At 42.3% G+C, this 21873-nt stretch overlaps 1 protein-coding gene across 1 annotated transcript; it reads right to left on the bottom strand.

The window, feature by feature from the left end:
- LOC8083838 (acyl-[acyl-carrier-protein] desaturase 6, chloroplastic) lies at window positions 8612-10367 on the bottom strand. Its single transcript, XM_002464685.2, has 2 exons — window positions 10146-10367; window positions 8612-9956 (listed from the first exon to the last, which is right to left on the bottom strand). The coding sequence occupies exons 1-2, from the start codon at window positions 10280-10282 to the stop codon at window positions 8804-8806; spliced, it is 1290 nt and encodes a 429-aa protein (XP_002464730.1). The 5' UTR covers window positions 10283-10367; the 3' UTR covers window positions 8612-8803.

Raw genomic sequence — 21873 nt, 5'->3', positions numbered from 1 at the left:
GTTCTAGGTGCTCTATGGGTATTTGAAGCCATCTAGCTTGCTTGAGATCTTGTCATTACGCTTGACAAATAAACTACCATCAAGCTTCTCCATGAGTTTCACTGCCCTTCTCTTGCATGTGGTGTCATGAAGACCAAGGGAGGTGGATCTCAACCACCTCATCATCGCCTCTTCTTGAAGGTAGCCCATGTCAATCTTCTTAAGGGAGGGCTCACCAATCTATGGAGGTAACAGAAAAACCATATGCACCTGGGCCATAAGATCATCAAAGTAAGAAGATATAACAGTGCTATAATCAATATCCAATAGTGATAAACATGAGAAAGTGCCAAAAGAGAGGTTGATGGATAGGAAATTAAGTACCTAGGCAAATATCTTAGGTAGAGACGGATTAGAGGACTCAACAACATGATCCCTGATGATAGGGCATGAGTAGGTGTTTGTGCAGGAATAGCATTGGTCTTGATCTCTGTCATATTCTAGACAATTGAGGTTAATACACATGCACTATAGAAGTAGCAAACTCTTTTTCCCTTTCTCAGTACGATCATCAACCATCTGTACCACTATGTCCTCCAATTCTTGGTCTACAGTTTGATTGCCCCTCGGTGTAGAGCCCCTCCATCAATGTTCATGCATGACTGAGCCAAGGCCAACATTGGGGCCTATTGGAGTGATGTTAGAGCTTGCTAATAGAACTAGCCTAGTCCAATGTCGATTGAGGAGGGCACTACTACAATAAACTTAACCAAGGTGAGCGATAACGATTTTCCGAGGCGGGCATCCGAAATGCCTTGAATGAAAGGTCATGATATGACCTTTTTGATGTGGTTTAATGCCCACCTCGGTTAGTAAAATAAAAAAAGAAAACCCATGGACAGGCCCACCAAGCTCACCCATGGACCCCCCCCCAAGTCCATCCACGAGTGCCCATTGTCGAGGCGCATCCTCCTCCATCAACCCCACCAGATCTGCAAGCCCCAAGGCTAGATTTGTGAGCCCTAAGGCCTAATCCATGAGTCTCATGACTACATCTGAAGTTGGAGGAGGTGGAGAACACTAGATCTAAAGTTGGAGGTGGTGGAGGATTGAAAGCCCAAGTTTGGTTTGGTAAGTAATGACACCAAGTTGCTAATGCCTTGTGTTTAAGTGATTTGAGTTAGGCATAGCAACACATGTGATGAAGGTGTAAGGTGGCATGGAATGGTGGCCACATGATCACAAAGAGATGAAGCATGAAGTGGAGATCATGATGATAGACAAGGAGTAAAGAGATCAAGGCAAAGGTATAAACATAGGGTTTTGCTTTTGTCGGTCTAAGTTGAGTAGAGAAGTGATTGACCGGATTTAGGATAGATAGCCAACTATCAAGAGGGAAAATCATGGTCATCTCTCGAATCAAGTGCTACTAGGTCGATATCTGGAGCATATGCATTAGGATCTAGTAAAGTGCTAACCTAACTCCTTTGAGAAATTATTTTGTGAAATGCTAACACACATGCACATTGATACGGTGGTGGTCACTTGGTGGTGTTAGCACATTTGCAAAGGAGGTGGAGTTTCTAGGGTAGAGAGGGGTTTGGGTTCCTCTCTTCCTCCCGCCGAGCTTGTGAGGAAGGATTCGACGCTTTTGAGAAAATGAAACAAATATTTTCTATCGCGCCAAACTCTTTGGGAAGTCATAGGAGTGTTTCACCGGACACAGTGCACGGAGGCACCGAACGCTGGCCTGAGCGTCCAGTGAACTGTCGTGTTTGGCTCAAGTGAGCAGAGTGCACCGGACACTCAGCACCGGACGTAGGAGGTCTGCTGTTTGAGCGTCCAGTGGTTGTTGGGGTCAGCAAGCAAGACTGTGAGGGTTTCTGATAGAGCATCGGACACACCGGAGAGTGTCCGTTGCTCAGTGTTTGGTGATCCAGCGTTTGTGCAAACCTCTCTGCGTACGGGTCTGGTGAGTACTAGATGCATCCGGTGCTCACATGACAGTGCCCGGTGGTTTGAAAGTAGCCGTTAGAGATCGATGCATGAGAGTGAAAAGGTTGACACATGGCTAACTTTAGAGCACCGGATTTAGGGTTCGTGCGTCTGGTGGTTCCCTGTTGCGTGTCCGGTACCCCGAGTTTTGCTCAGTGAAAGAGCCAACGGCTCTACTTGTTGAGTGGGCTTATAAATAGAAGTTGGCCAGCTTTGGGAGGTTCTCTCTTGCACTTTGGCATACTTGAGACATACTTTGAGCTAGAGAACACTCCCTCCACTTATCTCCTTGCTTGATTGCTAATCATAGTGAGATTGAGTGACATTCAAGTGCATTGCTTAGTGAGTTGCATCTAGTGGCACTTGATTCTTGAGTTTGCTGTGGACTTCTTGTTACTCTTGGGTGTTTTCCGATGCCCTAAACAACTGGGAGCGGTGGTGGTGTTGAGCTCATGATTGGAGATTGTTTCGAGCCTCACCAAATGATCTGTGAGGGGTTCTTGAGCCTTCCCTGTGGGAGATCTCAATTGGCTACTGTTGGGTATTCTTAACGTCATTACCAAAAGTAGACTTAGTTTTCTAATTCTGATAACGGCGCCAAAAATGCCAAACCTATCCCTCATACCACTTAAGCCAAGTTGTCATCCCCGGCATGACATGAGAGACTCGGTATTGAAATATGCAATTGCTCATCTAAATAAATAATGAATAGGATCTGCAAGCGCACAGATTAATACCGATGTAGCATTTTAACCGGGAAGTATTCCAGGTATTGTTATTTATATTTTTACCACTGGGAAGAGATTAGTAATCATCAGTGTTGATTATAGAATGGAATATAAGATTGAGTATCTATCATTGCATGTATAATTGAGAACATTTATCTAACTCTTTCATACAGGGATAAGTGTCACCTAAAGGATATATAAAGTAATGAATAGTGACAAAGATAATTAATCTGATCAGCATAACTTAGCCACATATAAATATGATAAGCACCTCAACTAGATATTCTAGCAAGTCATTAGCATGGAATTAGAACGAACTACAAGAATATTTCCTAAGTTATTCTTAACTATACAGTCTAGCATATCATAGTTAGTGCAATTATACTTAGCAATCATTGCGAGTCAGGACTACGCCCATGCATAGTGATATTATCAAGGAATATGAGAAACATCGCAATCACTCCCCTATAACAATGTTGCTCTGCCAGCCCTATACACGAGAGGGGACTATATAAGAATCAATGGAGCTGTCACTACCACGAACTACCCCGCGATCTGGCATATAGGGTACAATCGCAGATAAATACGGTATAAGCACCATGCCTACACAATATCTTTCATTTATCCATTGATCCGATGGATAAACGCTATACGATCCTAAACATGTATATAATTCCAATCTAACTAAGCCAAGTATATAACTATGATAAACTAAGAACAATATAATTGCGAATATAAACAAGTAGAGCAAAGTCATAATCAATATATTGAAGTAGAACAAAGTCATATTCAGAATATTGAAGAACAAAGATGAACAATTGAAGAACAATAGAGAATTACCAAGAATCCTCTTGACAGATCCGGAAACCAATCGAAGATTGACTCCTTCTAGTTCTAATCCTATGTAGCTATGCTAATCTAGATGTCTAATTGACGTGGTGGCTCTAGGCTTCATCAGAGGCTTCTTCTCCCTTGATGAATAATGAATTAGGGTTGAGAGGTCCTCTCCTCCAGGGGCCAGGGGGTCTGGTTTTATAGTCCTTTCAAGTGAATATGGGCCATCGGATCAAACCGACATTGATTGAACGGTTATCCTTGATCCTTTAGGTCGGTGGAGCTTAATCCCGAAAGAGAGTCGTGATTAGACTCTAGAGGTGGGCGGGCGCCTTGGGCAAGGCCCCGTTCTTCCTCCGCTTTGTTCCCGTGGCTTCTGGAGTCTTCTAGATGTAAGATAATTGTCCGGCACGTTAATATCTCTATGTAATCCCGACATGTGGGCCTTTCTTCCGTATTTCCTGATAACCCCCTGCAGAAATAGACAAACACCCAAAACTCATGGAATTTTGTCAGATAAAACCCTAAGTCTGGATGTTGATTGCATTTGGATCCTTTTCTTTGTTTATTTGATAATTAAATTTGATACTTAAGTACCCTCAACAGCTACTCTAGTGGATTGCTCATGGCTTGGAGGATCCCCATCTTGTGAGTGGATGTGCGGCACCCACTGAGGGTTTGACTTTGAATTGCCAATTAGCTCATGATCTATCAAGTGGGTGTATCGCCACAACGAGGACTAACTTGCCGGGAAGCAAGTGAACCTTGGTAAAAAATCTTGTGTCATCATTTGCCGAGGATTCTCTTTGTGATTGTGATCGTGAGTGATTGGTTGGATATATATCTACTCTACAACGTTGGTATAATAATCACTCTCCACTTCTTTATTTACATGTACATCTTACTTGTTGTTTAGCTTGTGTAGCTTAGAATTCTTAGTTAGGAGTGTAGTTAGCTTTAGTTGCATTTTGTTGTTGAGACTTAGTGTTTAGCCTTGAACTAGACTTTAGGTGGCTTGCATAACTTAGTTGAACTTGTGCTAGAATAGCTTCACATTTTGTTTTACTAATCAATGTTGACGGTCCTTAATGCTCATATTTAACCATCAATTAATCATGGAAAAGGATCCAAATGCAACCAACACCCAGACTTAGGGTTTTATCTGACAGAATTCCACGAGTTTTGGTGTTTGTCTATTTCTGCAGGGGGTTATCAGGAAATATGGAAGAAAGGCCCACACGTCGGGATTACATAGAGATATTAATGTGCCGCGCAATTTTCTATCATCTAGAAGACTCTAGAAGCCACGGGAACGAAAGGGAGGCCGAGCGGGCCCGGAGGCAGGGCGCCCGCCCTACCCCCCCTGGGCGCCCGACCTCCTCTGCTGGCCAATTAGCACGAGTCTCGGGGATTATGCCCCACCGACTCTAAGGATCGAGGAAAATCACACGATGAAGGTCGGTTTGATCGGATGGTGGAGAATAACATGGAAATTCCTTGGGAGCTACTCTTCCTAGATTTCTTGGGGGCTACTCTTCCTAGATTTCTTGGGGGCTACTCTTCCTGGACTATATAAGCAGACCCCCACTAGCCCTGGAGGCATACCTCTTCTACAGAATCAAAGTTAGGGTTTCAATTCTTCATCCAAGTAGAGAGGATCCCACTAGTTCTTCTAGTTCTACCTCTAGTTCATCTAGATCTAGTTCTAGTTCATCTAGTTCTAGTTCTAGTTCCTCTAGTTCTAGTTCTAGTTAGTTCTAGTTGTAATCTAGAAAATAGGGAGAGAGAAGAGGAGAGCGGAGGAGGAGCCGGATCTGTCGGATCTTCCTCAACATTGTACTTTTGCAGCAACTGGTTCGTTCTTCATCGTTCTCCAAGTTCTTCAATTCATAATTCCTGAGTTCTTTAATTACTTTTATTTACATTCATGTTATTTATTGGATTCCCGCTTGCATCAAGTGCTCTAGTCTTTATAACGCTAGAGTAGTAATTAATAGATTAGACGTGGTGTTTAGTCTTGCAATTACCTGGAATTGCACCCAATCCTACGGATTGTTGTGGTAGCCCTAGGGTGGTGACAGCCCTAACGGTCGACGTATTCCACCACGTTCGGATCGGTGTTTGTAGTACCGTAGTCAGACCTTCCTAGCCCCCTTCTCATCTCTTTCTGTGGTTAGTGCTCTGATGTCCCGAAATAGATAATCTTGAAGTAATTCTTGATTCTTAGATCAACTAGAGAACTCTCAGGAAACTTCCTCTCTTCCCACCAAAAATAATTATATAGTTATCCTTGGGCGATCTTGGATCTTAATTAGTACACTCACGTTCTCTGTGGAAAATCGATACTCTGGAATACTCCCGGGTGAAAGCTACATCGGTATCCGTGCGCTTGCGGATTTTTTCTGTTTGCGTTTAAAATACCCAACAATCAACTTGTCTAGTTGAAGTTTGTACAAAATTTAAACAGGCTATTCACCCCCCCTCTAGCCATTTGGACCTTCCAAGGATGGCATAGGGTGTTGTGTGGCCGCACCACTGCATCCTCGTGGCCGCACCACCGTGGTGCGACGCCCTCACCGCCGAACTTCTGTGCCCTCACCACTAGGACTCTGTGCCTGTGCCGTCGGGGCACCAAACCTACGTGGCTACACCGCCGGGGTGCCTCATGAGGAGAGACCGGGGCACTACACGCTTGGTCGCGCCGCCAAGCTAGCGGCATCATGTGGGACGAGAGGAGTGAGAAAGGGTGGCCAAATAGGTAGAGAAGAGAGGGAGGGACATGAGTCTGAGAGATGGTCGGGTAAGGAGAGGAGGGAGGGTTGGGCACCGGGAGAGGGAGAAGTGTGGCAATGGGTGAGGAAGACAAGGAGAGTGGGCTAACAATGAGACGGTTATATAACATTGCCCGCCTCAGTTAATAGATTTTAGGAGACAGTTATTTTTTTACTGCCTCCATAAATTGATTTTGCGAGGCAGTTGTTTCTAACCGCCTCAGTTAATATAAAGTGACCGCCTCGGTTAATCCATGGCATTAATTGAGGTAGTTCAAATCCATCTCCGAGGGGTTTTGAAAAGGTCATGGTTAAGTTTTTTGTAGTAGTGGGGTGAGGGTGGAAAGGGCCCCTGAGTGATGAATACTTCTCAAGCCTCTTCTTCTTAAAGGCAAAGACCAGAGTTGTCCAATAACAACCTTTCTAAGGCAAACCAACATTTACCTTGACTAATTAAGAATTTTGGCCTCATCATTCATGTAGACTTTGACAATGACTCTAGCAAGGTTGTTAGACTCGTGCCAATGCACTAAGATACCAAATCCAAAGACTGCCTTTGCTATAATTGCAACATTACATAGAAACAAACTAGGAGCATCTCTAGGAGTTTGGTATAATTTACTTGCTAAACTAATCAATTTAGCAAGTTAACAAAACAAATAGCAACCTTCATTTTTGTTCTTCTCTAACAGTCTTGTATAGTAACTTTCTATAAGTTATAATAGGACCCACATTTAATAATTTTTTAGTTTATTATGTTGCTTATAAAAAATTGAAAAGAAAATTGCATCTTTTATCGGCACCGCAATGATGTGAACACTAGCTCTATATGGCTAGCAAGGCGTGCCTAGCATCCATGCCTTCTAGCCAATGCAAGCGATGAGCATATATAAAGATAGCAGGCTATGCACATGTGAAGGCAGCATGTTGTGCTTTCGAATCAAAGATCAATAACACCTGCTGAGGCAAACATGGAGCGATAGCGTTGACCTATAGAGCGGCGACAATGGAGGCCGGTACATATACCAACGGCGGTCGGACCAGAGAACTATACGGGAAATGACGTGAAACCGGGTACAAGGAGGACTATAGTCAAACTAAAGGGAGTTCTCTCGACTTTGAAAATTTATGAGTTATGAAGGATATTTGACAACTTTCTATTTTAGGAGCTATTTTACCAAACTACTGGATGAAACTTTTTTCCCTTTTCACTCAAATATTATGATAGGGAGTTGTTTTACCAAACTACTGGACATGCTCTAACATGACCCAAGCCTCGGATCCAAATCAAACAGCCTATTGTTCTCAGCTTCATCATGCTTGATTACTACCATACAATAGTTGCCAAAACTAAATAAAGTTTGACTCAGAAAAACAGTTGCCAAAACTGAAAATGTGTCCCAAGAATTTTTACCTCTCTATCGGCCTCCTGAAGTGAACAATAAAAGCGTCTCAGGCTGCCGAAGTCGTCCTTGTGAAGCTGCTGAAGTCATCCTCTCGTGGGAATCATAGAGCCAGCAGGAGGAGCCGTCAGTAGATACCGCCACAGGCTTCGCTGATGAAGGCGCCTTAATTGTGGGAACCCAACGAAGGTCAGGCCGTGATGACCCCTTGAGCGATGAACCTACCTTGGAGTGGCTCGACTTAGGGAGGCCACAAGAGAATTCGTGTGATGATCTTTAGGACAACCGAGGCGCATAAACACAGAGCGATTAATGGATATAGGAGAGTTGGACGACTTTTTTTAAGAGAAAAGGGCCTTGTTTAGTTCACCCTGAAAACCAAAAAGTTTTCAAGATTCCACGTCACATCGAATCTTGTGGTACATACATAAAACATTAAATATAGACGAAAACAAAAACTAATTACACAGTTTAGCTGTAAATCACGAGACGAATCTTTTGATCTTAGTTAGTTCATGATTAGGTAATATTTGTCACAAACAAACAAAAGTACTATAGTACCGAAAACTTTTCACTTTTCGCAACTAAACAAGGCCAAGGTTTCTCTGCTTTATTGAGAATAAAGCGTCAAAAACGTTTACAGCACTGGGCGTATAGGTGCTTCCGCCACAAAATAAACGATCTAAAGGTTCACAAGTTCATTCGAACTGTTTTCATATAAAACCGACTTCGAACGCAAGCTGAATCACATCGCTGGAGTCCTCCAAAGACTGTCCAGTAGAGTGGAGGACTTCAGCAAAAGTTTTCTTTGATTTTGTACCAACAGTGGTCCATTCAGCCTCCTGTTCCAAGCAGCCAAAGCTCAAAGTCTTCAGGCCAGTTGGGACCAAATCAAGCAAAATAAAAAGTACAGTACCATAATAAATTCAAGTAGTATTACAACATGGAACTACAGTAGCATAATAGGATATTAGGGATAGAACGGCACTAATGCTGCTATCAACAGGCATGAACGACAATGTCGTCCATGGAAACCTAGCTACAATAATATATATATATAGGTATACTACATGATGCATCTCGATCGAACAGATTAAGGAAGGATGACAGTAATGGTCCTATCGAAGATCCAGTTGATAGGGATGCGTGTGGGTTTCTTTTGTGCTTTGACCGCTCTATCGTGGGCCTTCTCTTCCATCCTCTTAATCTTGTACGGCAGCGCGCACAGGTAGTCCCGCGCGCGCCTCCCATCGCCGGTGAGCCCCGCCGCAAGTTCCTCGACGCCCCACTGCCGTATGAGGTGTTCGAGAATGCCGCGGTAGTCGGAAACCGTATACGTGCCCGCCTGCTCCGCGATGGCGATGAAGCGAGCGTAGAAGTCGCCGCCACTGTGGCGGCCGTCATTGATGAAGGCGGTGGGCATGTCGATCCGGCGGCGCATCACGTACGCCACGGCGCGCATGGCGGCGTCCGGGTCGGCCTCGAAGAGCTTAGCCACGACGCGGGTGTACGCCGCCTCGTGCCGCTTCTCGTCGGCGGCGACGGTGCCGCAGATGCGCGCGAGCGCGGCGTCCCCGGCCCCGCGCGCGCCCACGAGGCGCGCCGTGTTGCCGTGCGCGATGGCGGTGGCGCGCTCCTGGAAGGCGACGTAGACGAAGCCGTGGAATGGGCTGGCCGGCGCGTGCACCACCATCCCGTCGCGGATGAGGCGCTGCACGGTGCGCTCCACCTCGCGCATGTCGAAGCGGCCCGAGAGGTGCATGTAGCGGTTGAGCACGTCGCCGTGGCGGTTCTCCTCGGCGGACCAGCCGCGGATCCAGCGCGCCCACGCCGTGGCGTCGGCGCCCGTGGCGTCCCGCACGACCTCGAGACGGTTCAGCCCGCTCGGGTACGTGGGCAGCGCCTCCTCCGTGACCATGTTGGCGACGAGGCAGACGAGGAGGTCGTCCGGCACCCCCGCCGCCGCCGCGCGGAGCTCCAGGCACGCGGCCTGGAAGCCGTCGCTGCCTAGAGCCGCTGGGTCCGGCAGCAGGTCGGACGGCTGCCACGATGCCTCCACCGGCTTGAGCAATGGTAGCACGTGCTCCTCCACCCACGGCTCCAGTTGGCGCAGCACCTCCAACTTCTGCGGCGCCAGGTAGCTCCGCCATTCCTCCTCCCCCTCGACCACGTCCTTCTTCTCTCGCCGGCGTCCGGCCGGAGCCACGGTCGTCTCTCCACTCGCTGTAGCCATATTCCTGCACCTCCTGCAGCATGGACGACTCAGCGTTGCAAATTACGTCAACAATCACTCAACACATGTCGTCTGAATTGAGTGAAAAAAAAAGTAGTTTGTGGCGGTGCTATGCTGCACTTATTTTAATTTGTTAATTATACGTACTTATGACTATTGGATCGAGCAAAATGATATTGTGTCTCATCATGCACGTACGTACCAGTTGCTGCGAGTAATCGCTAGGGCATGATGGATACCACCATTGCCGCGGCCAGCAGCAGCAGGTTTGCATGTACCAGGAACACTTGGTTTACACGACAGGTACCCAAACCTGTAAAAGGCAGATGCCATGGTCATCGTGTTGAAGCAGTTTGCAGAGGAGATCACTGCAGAGGAGATCACTCGAGCCTACACTACACGCAGATGCGATTACGGTAAACCAGATGAGTTGCTTGTTGCTTCATGCTGGCTCGGGGCGTTCTTTATAGCTCGACCTGGCGTGGCTTGGCGCAGTTAGGCCTTGTTTAGATTGGGGATAAAAATTTTTTTTGTCACATTGGATGTGTCGGAAAGATGTCAGAAGAGGTTTTTAGAAACTAATAAAAAAATAAATTACATAACTCGTCAGGAAACTGCAAGACAAATCTATTAAGTATAATTAATCCGTCATTAGTACATGTGGGTTACTGTAGCACTTAAGGCTAATTATAGAGTAATTAGGCTTAAAAGATTCTCACGCAATTTTCAACCAAACTGTGTAATTAGTTTATCTTTTTATTTATATTTAATGTTCCATGCATATGTCCAAAGATTTGATGGGATAGATGAAAAAGTTTTGGATGGGAAACTAAACAAAGGCCTTATTTGCTGTTGTTACTACCTAGGGCAGTTGTTTGGTTGGAGTAAATAGCAAGAGTTATTGGGCCTGCTCCAAAGTGATGGCTTCTGCTTGTTTAGCAGAAGCGTGCAGGCTGGACGAGTAGTGGCACACTGGCACTGGTACATGTACTATGCCATTACTCTTGGTACTATGCAGTTAGACCACCCAATGCACTGGTACATAGTAGCTTTTATAAACATTATTTATAGTATCACTTATTTTGGTGATGTGGTAAAAGGTAGTTATTAAACAGAGAGAATAAAAATCATAGAAATTAAGTCTAAATTAGAAACCATGTGTACACGATATGTCTACACGAAACCATGTCTACACGCGCTCGCAATATTTGGACTATGGTTTCTACAAAATAGGTATAGAAACTACATATAGTTTTTAGTATAGAGTTACTATGCCAAAATTAATAGGTATAGAAACTACATATAGTTTCTAGCATTGAGACCAGTCTTACGAGTCGTAGCCCTAACTAGGTCTTAGGCCTTGTTTAGTTGGTGAAAATTTTTGTATTTGGATACTGTAGCACTTTCGTTTGTATTTGATAATTATTATCCAATCATATGGACTAACTAGGCTTAAAAGATTCATCTCGTAAATTACAGATAAACTATATAATTAGTTATTTTTTAATTTATATTTAATGTTTAATGCACGTGTCTAAAGATTCGATATGACGGAGAATCATGAAAAAATTTGGGAAATTTTAGGAAATAAACGAGCCCAAACTTTTTGAAAATTCTCTATGACATCGAATCTTACGGCACATGTATAGAACATTAAATATAGATAAAAAATTAACTAATTACATAATTTACCTCTAATTTATGAAATGAATATTTTATAATTATCAAAAAGTGCAAATAAAAGTACTATAGTATCCAAAAAAAATTCACAACTAAGGCCTTGTTTGTTCCAAAAAAATTTGATAAAATGGACAATTTAACATTTTTGTTTGTATTTGACAAATATTATCCAATTATAACTAACTAGGCTCAAAAGATTTGTCTCGCAAATTATAGTTCAATTGTGTAATTAGTTATTTCTTTTATCTATATTTAATGTTTCATATATGTGTCGAAAGATTTGATGTGACAGGAAATCTGAAAAAATTTTAGGAAGAAGGCCTTGTTTAGTTCCACCCAAAAATCCAAAATTTTTCAAGATTTTCCGTCACATCAAATTTTGGACGCATGCATGAAGTATTAAATATAAATAAAAATAAAAACTAATTACACAGTTTGCGTGTAATTTGCGAGACAAATCTTTGGAACCTAGTTAGTCCATGATTGGATAATGTTTGTCAAATATAAATGAAAATGGTACAGAAGCGAAAATCAAAAATTTTTAGAAATTAGTTGGTGGTCAAAAAAAATTTGGATGTCAAATCGAATGTTTGGTAGGATGTGGGAAGGGATATTTAGATACTAATAAAAAAACTAATTATATAACTTGCCTGAAAACTGCGAGACGAATTTATTCAGCCTAATTAATTCATCATTAGCACATGTAGGTTACTATAGCACTCAAGGCTAATCATGGACTAACTAGGTTTAAAAGATTCGTCTCGTCATTTCTAACAAAATGATGTAATTAGTTTATTTTTTATTTATATTTAATATTTTATATATGTGTCCAAATATTCGATGTGATGGGTGAAAATCTTTTGGACGGAAACAAGGGCCTAAACAAGGCCGAGGCCCTTCTAGTACGGTATATACCTCATCGCTGTCCTTTCCTATCAGATTCCGACCATCTTTCACAGGTTATCATCAATTCCAATGAATGCAAGTATAGTTCCTCCCCGGCCCCTGCCGGCAGTTTTGATGGGCCATATATATTAATTATTGTTGAAGAAAAAAAAATAAAACTATTCGGGCCGACAAAAGTAAAGTGTATTATATACTCTCTCTATAAAAAAGTGTCATTTTAGAATTTTAGACATCTTATTTAACCATCTGTCTTATTTAAAAAAATTACATAAATATTATATATTTTGTTAAAACTTATTTTATCATTAGATATACTTTACTAATAATTTATTTATTTTATAATTTACACATAATTTTTGAATAAGACAAACGGTCAAACATGATGTCCGAAAGTCAAAGACGTCATTCTTTTTGGAACGGAGAGAGTATATGCTTATTTTTATATGTGCTATTGACTCACATGCACATCTCTCATATATTCTTAGAGTACGTAAAATTGATAGACTATTTGCTAGTCGCTACCGATAATAGTAAGAGTTGTTGTGAATACCCTAAGTTACCTCCTTGGTCCTTAAATAACTTTCCATTTCACTTCTCGTGAAACAATTTTTAACTAGATATATATAAAATTTTTAATATTTATGGTATAAAAATAACATCATTAAATAGACTATTGAATTTTATGTGAAGGTACAAATGTTAAACTTATTTTCTACAAATGCAGTCAAATTTAAAGCACATAAACCAAATGCGATAATTATTTAGGGACAGAGGTGACTTTTTCAAAAAAATTGGAATAACTTATAACCTAGAACTGAGGGGTAAAACATAACAAGAGCTCTATTTTTTTCTTGGATGGAGGCGGGAGCGCTAGTTTGCTCCTTTCTCTACTTCGTCGGTCCCGCATGGCCGCATAACAATATTTACACGGTACTTACTCTCTTCGACCCTTAATAACTGTTATTAGGGATAATACGCTTGTCAAACTTTTTTAATTTCGACTAGGCCTTGTTTAGGTCCTCTCCAAAATTCAAAATTTTTTAAGATTTCCTGTCCCATTGAATCTTTAGACACATACATGGAGCATTAAATATAAACGAAAACAAAAAACTAATTACACAGTTTGACTATAATTTGCGAGACGATTCTTTTAAACCTAGTTAATCTATAATTAGACAATATTCGTCATATACAAACGAAAGTGCTGCATTATTCATTTTCCAAAAATTCTCAAACTAAACAAGGCCTAGGTTATGACAAATATTAGCACTTCTGCAAGAAGGCCGGCGTCTTCACCAAAGTGCTGGATGCACAGTGCAGCTACAACACCCAAGTCATCAGCATGAACATGTATTTCCAAATAAAATTATTATAAAAATAAATTCAATTGATCTATTTAACGATAATGATTATGTCTTATAGAGACTAGTATTTTCTTGTATATACTTGTAACATCCGATTTTAAGAACAAAATCAGATATGCACCATATGTGAGTTTTAGAAGACAAGCCTCACATATAGCTACAAATAAGGGGTAATATCAAAGGACAACGCATAAGTTATATAGCGTAGATAATAAATTAGAAACAACCTTGGGCAGCAAACACGGAAGAGAACTCCAAACTTCGGGTGTTAACCTCACTCTACAGGATCCAACTGACTGGTTGATCACAAGCCCAATACTTCTCCTGAGGTGTGGGGGAGATAGCAAGAGTGAGTCCATGACGAACTCCGCAAGTATAACAACTAGATTGTATAGATCCCACAATCCCATGATCAATGTGACATAAATAATATAGAGCATTAAACAATAATCAATGAGTTTCTTAACACAAGATTCATCACCCTTAATGTAAGAGTTCCCAAGGCCGCTCGTGACCGTGAGCACGGCTAGTATACCAGTTTTTAACACTCTGCAGAGGTTGTACATCTTTACCCATGAGTCATGATTTACCCTTTCGCCTGAGGTGATCAGCCTCGTAACCCACTACCAAGGTAGGTCGGCAGGGATCACTATGAAGTCTTTCAAAGGTTCGTCTAACAAGTTAGGGCCGCTTGGTTTCGTTAGTCAGTCCATGTGATTCTACCACTCGCAGGGAATCCACGGTCTGCTATCCCCCATTTGCGCCACACGGGTAACCTCTAACAAGCTAGAAAAATTACTCATACTTGACTAAAGCCAGAGCCATTATAGCCCTCATGGTTGCACTTTCATCCCGGTTATCACTTACGAATAAATCCTCAAGTTGCTAAAAAGTCATTATTATCATTTGTTGCTTTATATCGATCTAGTCACAAGATCATGGTCATAGAATTAAAACCCAAATGCTATACTTACCTTGATCCAATTGCTCCTGCTGGTCCTGCTGATCTTACTTGCTTCCAAGGCTCTGATCTTGATTACCGAAGTAAAGCTCACCGACTAGACTCGATCATCGATCATCAACACACAACAATCGGAGACAGACATACACGAAGCAAACAATCCTTTAATTAGAACAGTACACCAACAGATCAAAAAAATGAAATAAAATATTTAAAAACAGAACCTACGTTTCGCTACGATCCCATAGATACGAAGATCACGAAAATCGGAGCTAAAACGACCAAATTACGGATTTACGGCGATTTCCTATAGGCATTTAATTAATTAAACCTAACCCTGAAATTAAAAAGTTGCAAACTACAGTAATAGTTGTACTAACATGTAGGGAATTCAATTACGAATCTAACGCAATTTGAACGGGTCAAATCGGAGTTAAAACAAATATTTTATGGCCAAAACAAGTTCAGTGGCAAATCTGTAAATTTCTGAAAGCGTATTTTAATCTAACCGACAGGAAATACGCTTTCTACACGCCAAAGCGTAACCTACCTAATGCGCTAAGAACAGCGGACTAAATCGCGAAAAGAAGAGGGTCTCTTTAACAAAACTACCCCCGAAGGGGTACGGGGCGCTCTCGGCCGCCCGATTAGAAATCAACGGCGCAGATCGAGACTGAGGAAGAGAGAGGGGAGGGCTCGCCGGCCGGCCAGCCGGAGCAGGGCCTCCGCGGCGGCGCCATGGCCGGGAGATCGCCGGAGAAAGAGAAAACGCCCTACGGTGGACCAAACTTCGATCCAAGAGCACGGGAGGCAAGAGGAGCTTACCTCGAACCCAACAATGCCGAGAGCAAGGACTAGGACGGCTCGACGGCGGCAGTCCACGCGGAACGGCGGCGAGGAAGCTCCTATGCACATCAGCGGCAATTAGAGAATGAACCAAAACGAGAAAAATGAGGGGGGAGATGGTTGCCAACTTCGCAGGACCAAAACGGAGTTCGGCAAGGGGATTATGGGGGAAGAAGCTCGGCCAAACGAGTTCTCCACCACGGCGGCGATCTCGGCGGCGCTCGGGGCTTCCAAACCAGATAGAGAAAGGGAGGGGAAGGCGAAGTAGACAGGGAGAATGGCTCGGGTGCGGCGCGGGCGTCCTCTTCATCAAGCAGAGACGCGGGGGGGAGAGGGGGAAGAATCGTGGGCGCGGGGCTTGCGGTTCCACAGAACCGAGAGAGAGAGAGAGGAGCGGTTGGGGAGGAGGGGGAAGGAACTGACAAGCGGGCCCCGCTTGTCGGTGAGAGAGAGGGGAAAGGGGGAGAAAGGCCGGCTGGGCCGCGGCCCAGGAAGCGAAGGGAAAGGCGCGGGGGAGGAGTTGGGCCGAATGGCCGAGCCCAGGGAGAAGAGGGGGAAAGGGAAATTCCATTTTTTTTTTCAAAACAATTTTTCAAACTCATTTTTTCAAATGAAATGGAATTCAAAACACTTTACAAAATTCCACACATCACATAAATAAATGTTGCAGCATGAATGCATCAACATGTTTCTAAACTTATATTAATTTTAATTTCTCAAAAATTATTATTATTATTATTTTTTTCCTATATTTTATGAGCACAAAATAACAAATTAAATTATTTTAAACCTATTTCCAAAAGAGCAAAATTTAGGGTGTTACAATACTTGGTTGAAATTAAATATATTTGAATTTTCGAGAAACGAGAACGATAATTAAAACAAATGGAGGGAGTATGTCGTATGATGGACAAACCATATCATGTTAGGAAGTGTTTTATGCTGAGCTTCGTCATCATGTAAGTAGGGGCTAGATTGTCCGAGACCACGTACATCAAGCCTAGATACGCATCAAAGGATGGTCAAAACAACAAAGTCGATCACAATTAGTAAAAGTTCTACGAAACACCAACCCAAACGTGGTGGAATACAAACACTGCTACATGATCGGGCATTAGCACCGGTTGGGAAGGGCCTGTTGCCACGGTTCTCGAGCCGGTGCTGCCCTTCCGGGACTAAAGGCCCACCCTTTAGTCCCAGTTCGGGGAACCGGGGCTAAAGACCAACCGGTGTTAAAGGGTCCTGCTAGGGCTGCCATGTTGCAGGACCCTTACCAACCGGTGTTAAAGTGTTTTTTTTTATTCACTTCTTCGGTTCTGTTTATTGTTTTTATATAATAATAATAGGTTTTTCAATACATGTTTTTCTGATACAATAATATATTTATATTACATGCATATTAAGCATATATAAATGAAAATTATAGGCTTAGCTTAATAATTAAGCTTTGCCTATAATAAAATAAATAGACCACATCAAAAATTAAATAGATATGTAAAAAGCTTTATATATATATAGTTTTATATGTATAAAATTCGTAACACATATATACATAGAGTTTTTTCTCCCAATGTCTACAAACGATACAAATGATCATCATTGTTTGGAATAAGAGTTTCGTTGTCGTTGAAGTGAAACTCGTGGATTGATCACTTGCTCGCGGAGAAATCCTGCTATCGTCTCTTGGATAGCTTTGATTCGGTCTTTTTGTATGACCTTTTCCCTCAATCATTCCGTCTTTAATTTGAAATAAATAAAAAAGGTATTAGTTATCTAAGTTATTCAATATAATTCAGGAGATAATGAAAAGAGACATGTAACGTACTCTGAGCGTCTCTGTGGGTGTTTGATTGACTTGTGCCATCATGAATTTGCACACGTAATATGCACATAGATTGTTTCCCCTTCTTGTCTTAAACACCACTGTACGATATATATATAAAAAATATTCACGACCACGACAATAAGAACGCTAAAAGTTAGCGAAAGTTTGCTAGCTAGTAGAACTTACTTGTGGATGTATTATGTTAAGCAGCGCTTTACATCCACTGAGATGTTCACGGTCAATGAATCTTTCCCAAACCCTACACACAGCCATTGTGGATCGTGAACTAATAATTACAGAGTTATATTATGATATTCTTCTAGCTGAGATCGACATTACGTACCTTTGAATAATGTTTACCATTTGTTGATAATTTTCTTATGGTTTTCTCATTGAGCCAAAGATTATCAACCGGTTCTTGGGAATTTCAATGACCATGAGTATCCAGTGAAAGCTGTTTACACACATATATATAGTCAGGCCTATATATAACTATATAAAACTTGTCTCGAGTAATAATGTAACACCCAAAAATTTACAAATTTTGAAATAGATGAAAAATAATTTAATTTTGTATTTTTTGTGCTCATGAAACATAGGGGAATAATATTTTTCATTAAATTAAAATTTATCATAGGATGTAGCGACTTGTTGTGCATTCATATTGGAGCATTTATTTTCATTGTGTTGTGTGATTTGGAGCAAAGTCAAAATATTTTCGAATTGATTTGAAACTGTTTTGAAATGGCTTTGAAATAAAAATAAAACAAAAGAAAAGAAAGGGAAAACCTCTTCCTTTCTCTGCTTTTGGCTCGAGAGGCCCAGCTAAACTCCCCTCCCCTCTCGGCCCAGCCTGGCTAGCGGGCTCAGCTTTTCTTCCCCAGTGCCCCTCTTTCCCCCCCAGCCCATTTCTTTCCCCGGGCCCAGCAGATCGGCAGCAGCGCCCCAGCCCAAGCCAGCCCGCGCCTTTCCCCTTTCCCCTTGGCCCACTGGCCGCGCGCGTGAGCCAGCGGGAGCCTGCCTGCGCGTCAGTCCCTCCTCTCCCTCGCTGACATTCCGACCCCACCCGTCAGTGGCTCACCTTCCCCTTTCCCTGTTCTTCTTCCTTGAATCGTGGGTGACTGGGACTCCAACCGGGATGGAGATCCCCTTCCCCTCCGTTTTTCTCGGGATTTTCTGCGTGATGCACTAACCCGAGCCGGTATATAACTTCGTGAGCCCCTGTACGCCCTCCTTTTCCATCCGCAACCTTTGCAAAGTCCTAGCCACCGCAATTCGGATCTCGCCGTTAAACCGAGAAGCCGCCGCCGCGGTTTTGTTCCTGGGTGCTCAAAGCTCGTCTGCAACCACGTGCCGACCTTCGCAACGTGATTTCGAAGCTCCGGAGTCCGTCCCTGTAGTCCCTATCGGTCTCCCTCGCCCCCTAAACGTCGCCGAACACGTACAGGAAGCCGCCTCCCGTCGTTCCGCGACGAACGCCCTCTCCGAGACCTCGTCGCCTTCGTCTTTGTGCCCTAGGTAAGTCGCGATGGTCTCCGCTTGCCCTCCATGTTCTTAGTTTCAAGTTTGGTGCCCTAAACCGCCGTTTCAATGAGCTCCGGTGAGCTCCGAGCTCCCGGCCATGGCGCACCGCCGTGGGGGCTCACCGCCGGCCGTTTTCCCCTCCCTAGAGAAATCCTGGCCATCGGTTCTTGATCTAAAGGCTGGGAAAGAAAGGTAACCCTTTGGGGTAGCTTTTTGCTAAAGAGCCCCTACTGTTTTTAGGAATAAACCCGCAATCCCTAGCGTATTCCACGGAATACGTTTCCTCAACATTGAACACGGATTTTCGTCGGCTTAAAAACAAAAATACGCTTTCTGTCCTGGAAAACGTAAATAGCTCGGCTTAAACTCAAATTACGTTTTCAGTATTTACAGTTTTGCCACCAGATTTAAATTGCTTATAACATGCTCATTTTAAATCTGATTTGGTCCATTCAAATTGCGTTGGATTCGTAATAATGAGCTCTACATGTTAGTAAACTTAATTCACCAGTTTGAAACTTTGTAATTTTTTTGACTTTAATTAATTAATTTCTTTTCTATATAAAATCTTAGGAAAATCATATCTTCTATGTTTTAACTCCGATTTTCGTGATCTTTACGTCTATGAAATCGTAGCGATGCGTAGAATCTTTTTATAAACTTTTCATACTGTTTTTATATGATTGGTGTACTGTTCTAATTGTAGCCTTGTTTGTTTCATGTATGTTTTCTTCGACTGTTTGTGTGATCGATGATCGTGATTAGACGGTGAATAATCTGTGGTGATCAAGAGTGCTACAACAAGCAAGATCAGTATTTGGACATTTAGCAAGATCAGCAAGAGCATTTGGATCAAGGCAAGTATAGCATTTGGATTTTATTTCTGTGACTATGATCCTGTGACTAGATTAATGTTAAGTAATAAATGATAAAAATGACTTTTTAGCCACTTGATGATTTATCTGTAAGTGATAACCGGGACAACAGTGCAACCATGAGGGCTATAATGGCTCTGGCTTTAGTTAAGTATGAGTAACTTTTCTAGCTCGTTAGCGGTTACCCGTGGTGGCGCAATTGGGGAATAGCAGACCGTGGATTCCTGCGGGTGAATCACATGGACTGACTAATGAAACCAAGCGGCCCTAACTTGTTAGACGAACCTTTGAAAGACTTCATAGTGATCCCTGCCGACCTCCCTAGGAAGGGGATTAAGAGACTAGCTACCTCGGGCGAAAGGGTAAATCATGACTCATGGGTAAAGATGTGCAACCTCTGCAGAGGGTTAAAAACTAGTATACTAGCCGAGCTCACGGTCAGGAGCGGCCTTGGGGATTCTTGCTGCGACGATGATGGTTCCTGTGTGTTAAATATGATCATTATTTATTATTTATTGCTTTACATTATTTATGTCACATTGATCATGAGATTGTGGGAGCTATACAATCTAGTTGCTATACTTGTGGAGTTCGACATGGACTCACTCTTGCTATTTCCCCCACACTTCAGGAGATGTGTTAGGCTTGTGATCAACCAGTCAGTTGGATCCTGTAGAGTGAAGTTAATACCCGAAGTTTGGAGTTATCTTCCGTTGTTTGCTCCTTAAGGTTATCTCTTTTATACTAAGTACGTTATATAATTTATGCATTTTCTTTTGATATTACCCCTTATTTGTAGCTATATATGAGAATTGACTTCTAAAACTCATATATAGTGTATATCTGGTTTTGTCCTTAAAATCGGGTATTACAAATAATTATTAAAATAAAATATGCATGCACTTAATAACTATATAACTCACTCGAAGTTGAAGGGGAATAGTATTTTTTGTTTTTCTTTTTAGTTCACAAAGAACCTCATAAGATTGGTGCAGACTTCTGTCTCATGAGCTGCTGTTCACACTGCCTGCGGAGCTTTGAAAACAATATAAGGGTCAACGAATCCAATATTATTGTCATTTCTGATTCTGAGCTCTCTCATTTGGTGCCTGCCTATATACATACAAATCCTAAGTTTGTAAGGATTATATACATGTAATTAAAGAAGTTAGAAGTATAATAAAAAGGAAAATATACTTACAGACAAAAGCAGCTGACAAGAGATTTGTCGAGAGCGTCGAGGTGACATAATTGGTGCAATTCTTCGAATTGCTCGTATATGAGGTCATCTCCATGTTGTCTAATACAAACAGAAATCCAATTCTCTCCCCTTTTAGACGCCTCAATGCACCATTTGTTTATTGCAAACATTTGTGTGCCGAGCTCATGTAAACGCTGAGGGTCGAATAGACTTCTGCCCGGTTCATATCTTGCCCTCCATTGATCAACTACCTCAGCTTTTTGAAATGTTTGGCATCCAAGAATGGCGGCAATTTCTTCCATATTTAAACCGCTCTGTTCAAAGTAACGCTCAAGCGAGTCTAGCTTAGACAACGCTAAGGATTTATTTGGCATCAAGTCTTCATTTGAGCCGTATTGATTTGGCACAATCAAAGGGGGCACCGGTTTTGATACTTCTCCGAGCTGTGGGACCCCCTTTCCTACTCTCTTTCTAGACTATGAAGACTTGACCAGAGACCGCTCATAGTCCGAAAGTGCTGGCTTTTTCTGAGCTTTGCGTTGCTTCTTTTGATGATCCGCCACCTTCTGCCTCAGTTTCGAAGGCTTTACATAAAAGTACGGCTTTTCTGGGTTTAGCCGTTTTTCCTATTCTCCTTTAATTTATCAAAAAATTGTTTCGCCTCAGCTTTGGACGCAGCAATTACCTCCTCTTCACTCTTTTCGTAAGGTAATTTTTCTGGCGTCTTAGCTCTCTTTGCTGAGGCAGC

The sequence above is a fragment of the Sorghum bicolor genome, chromosome 1 (genome assembly GCF_000003195.3).
Source record: "Sorghum bicolor cultivar BTx623 chromosome 1, Sorghum_bicolor_NCBIv3, whole genome shotgun sequence".
Taxonomy (NCBI): domain Eukaryota; kingdom Viridiplantae; phylum Streptophyta; class Magnoliopsida; order Poales; family Poaceae; genus Sorghum; species Sorghum bicolor.
This window is presented reverse-complemented; position numbering and strand designations above follow the sequence as displayed.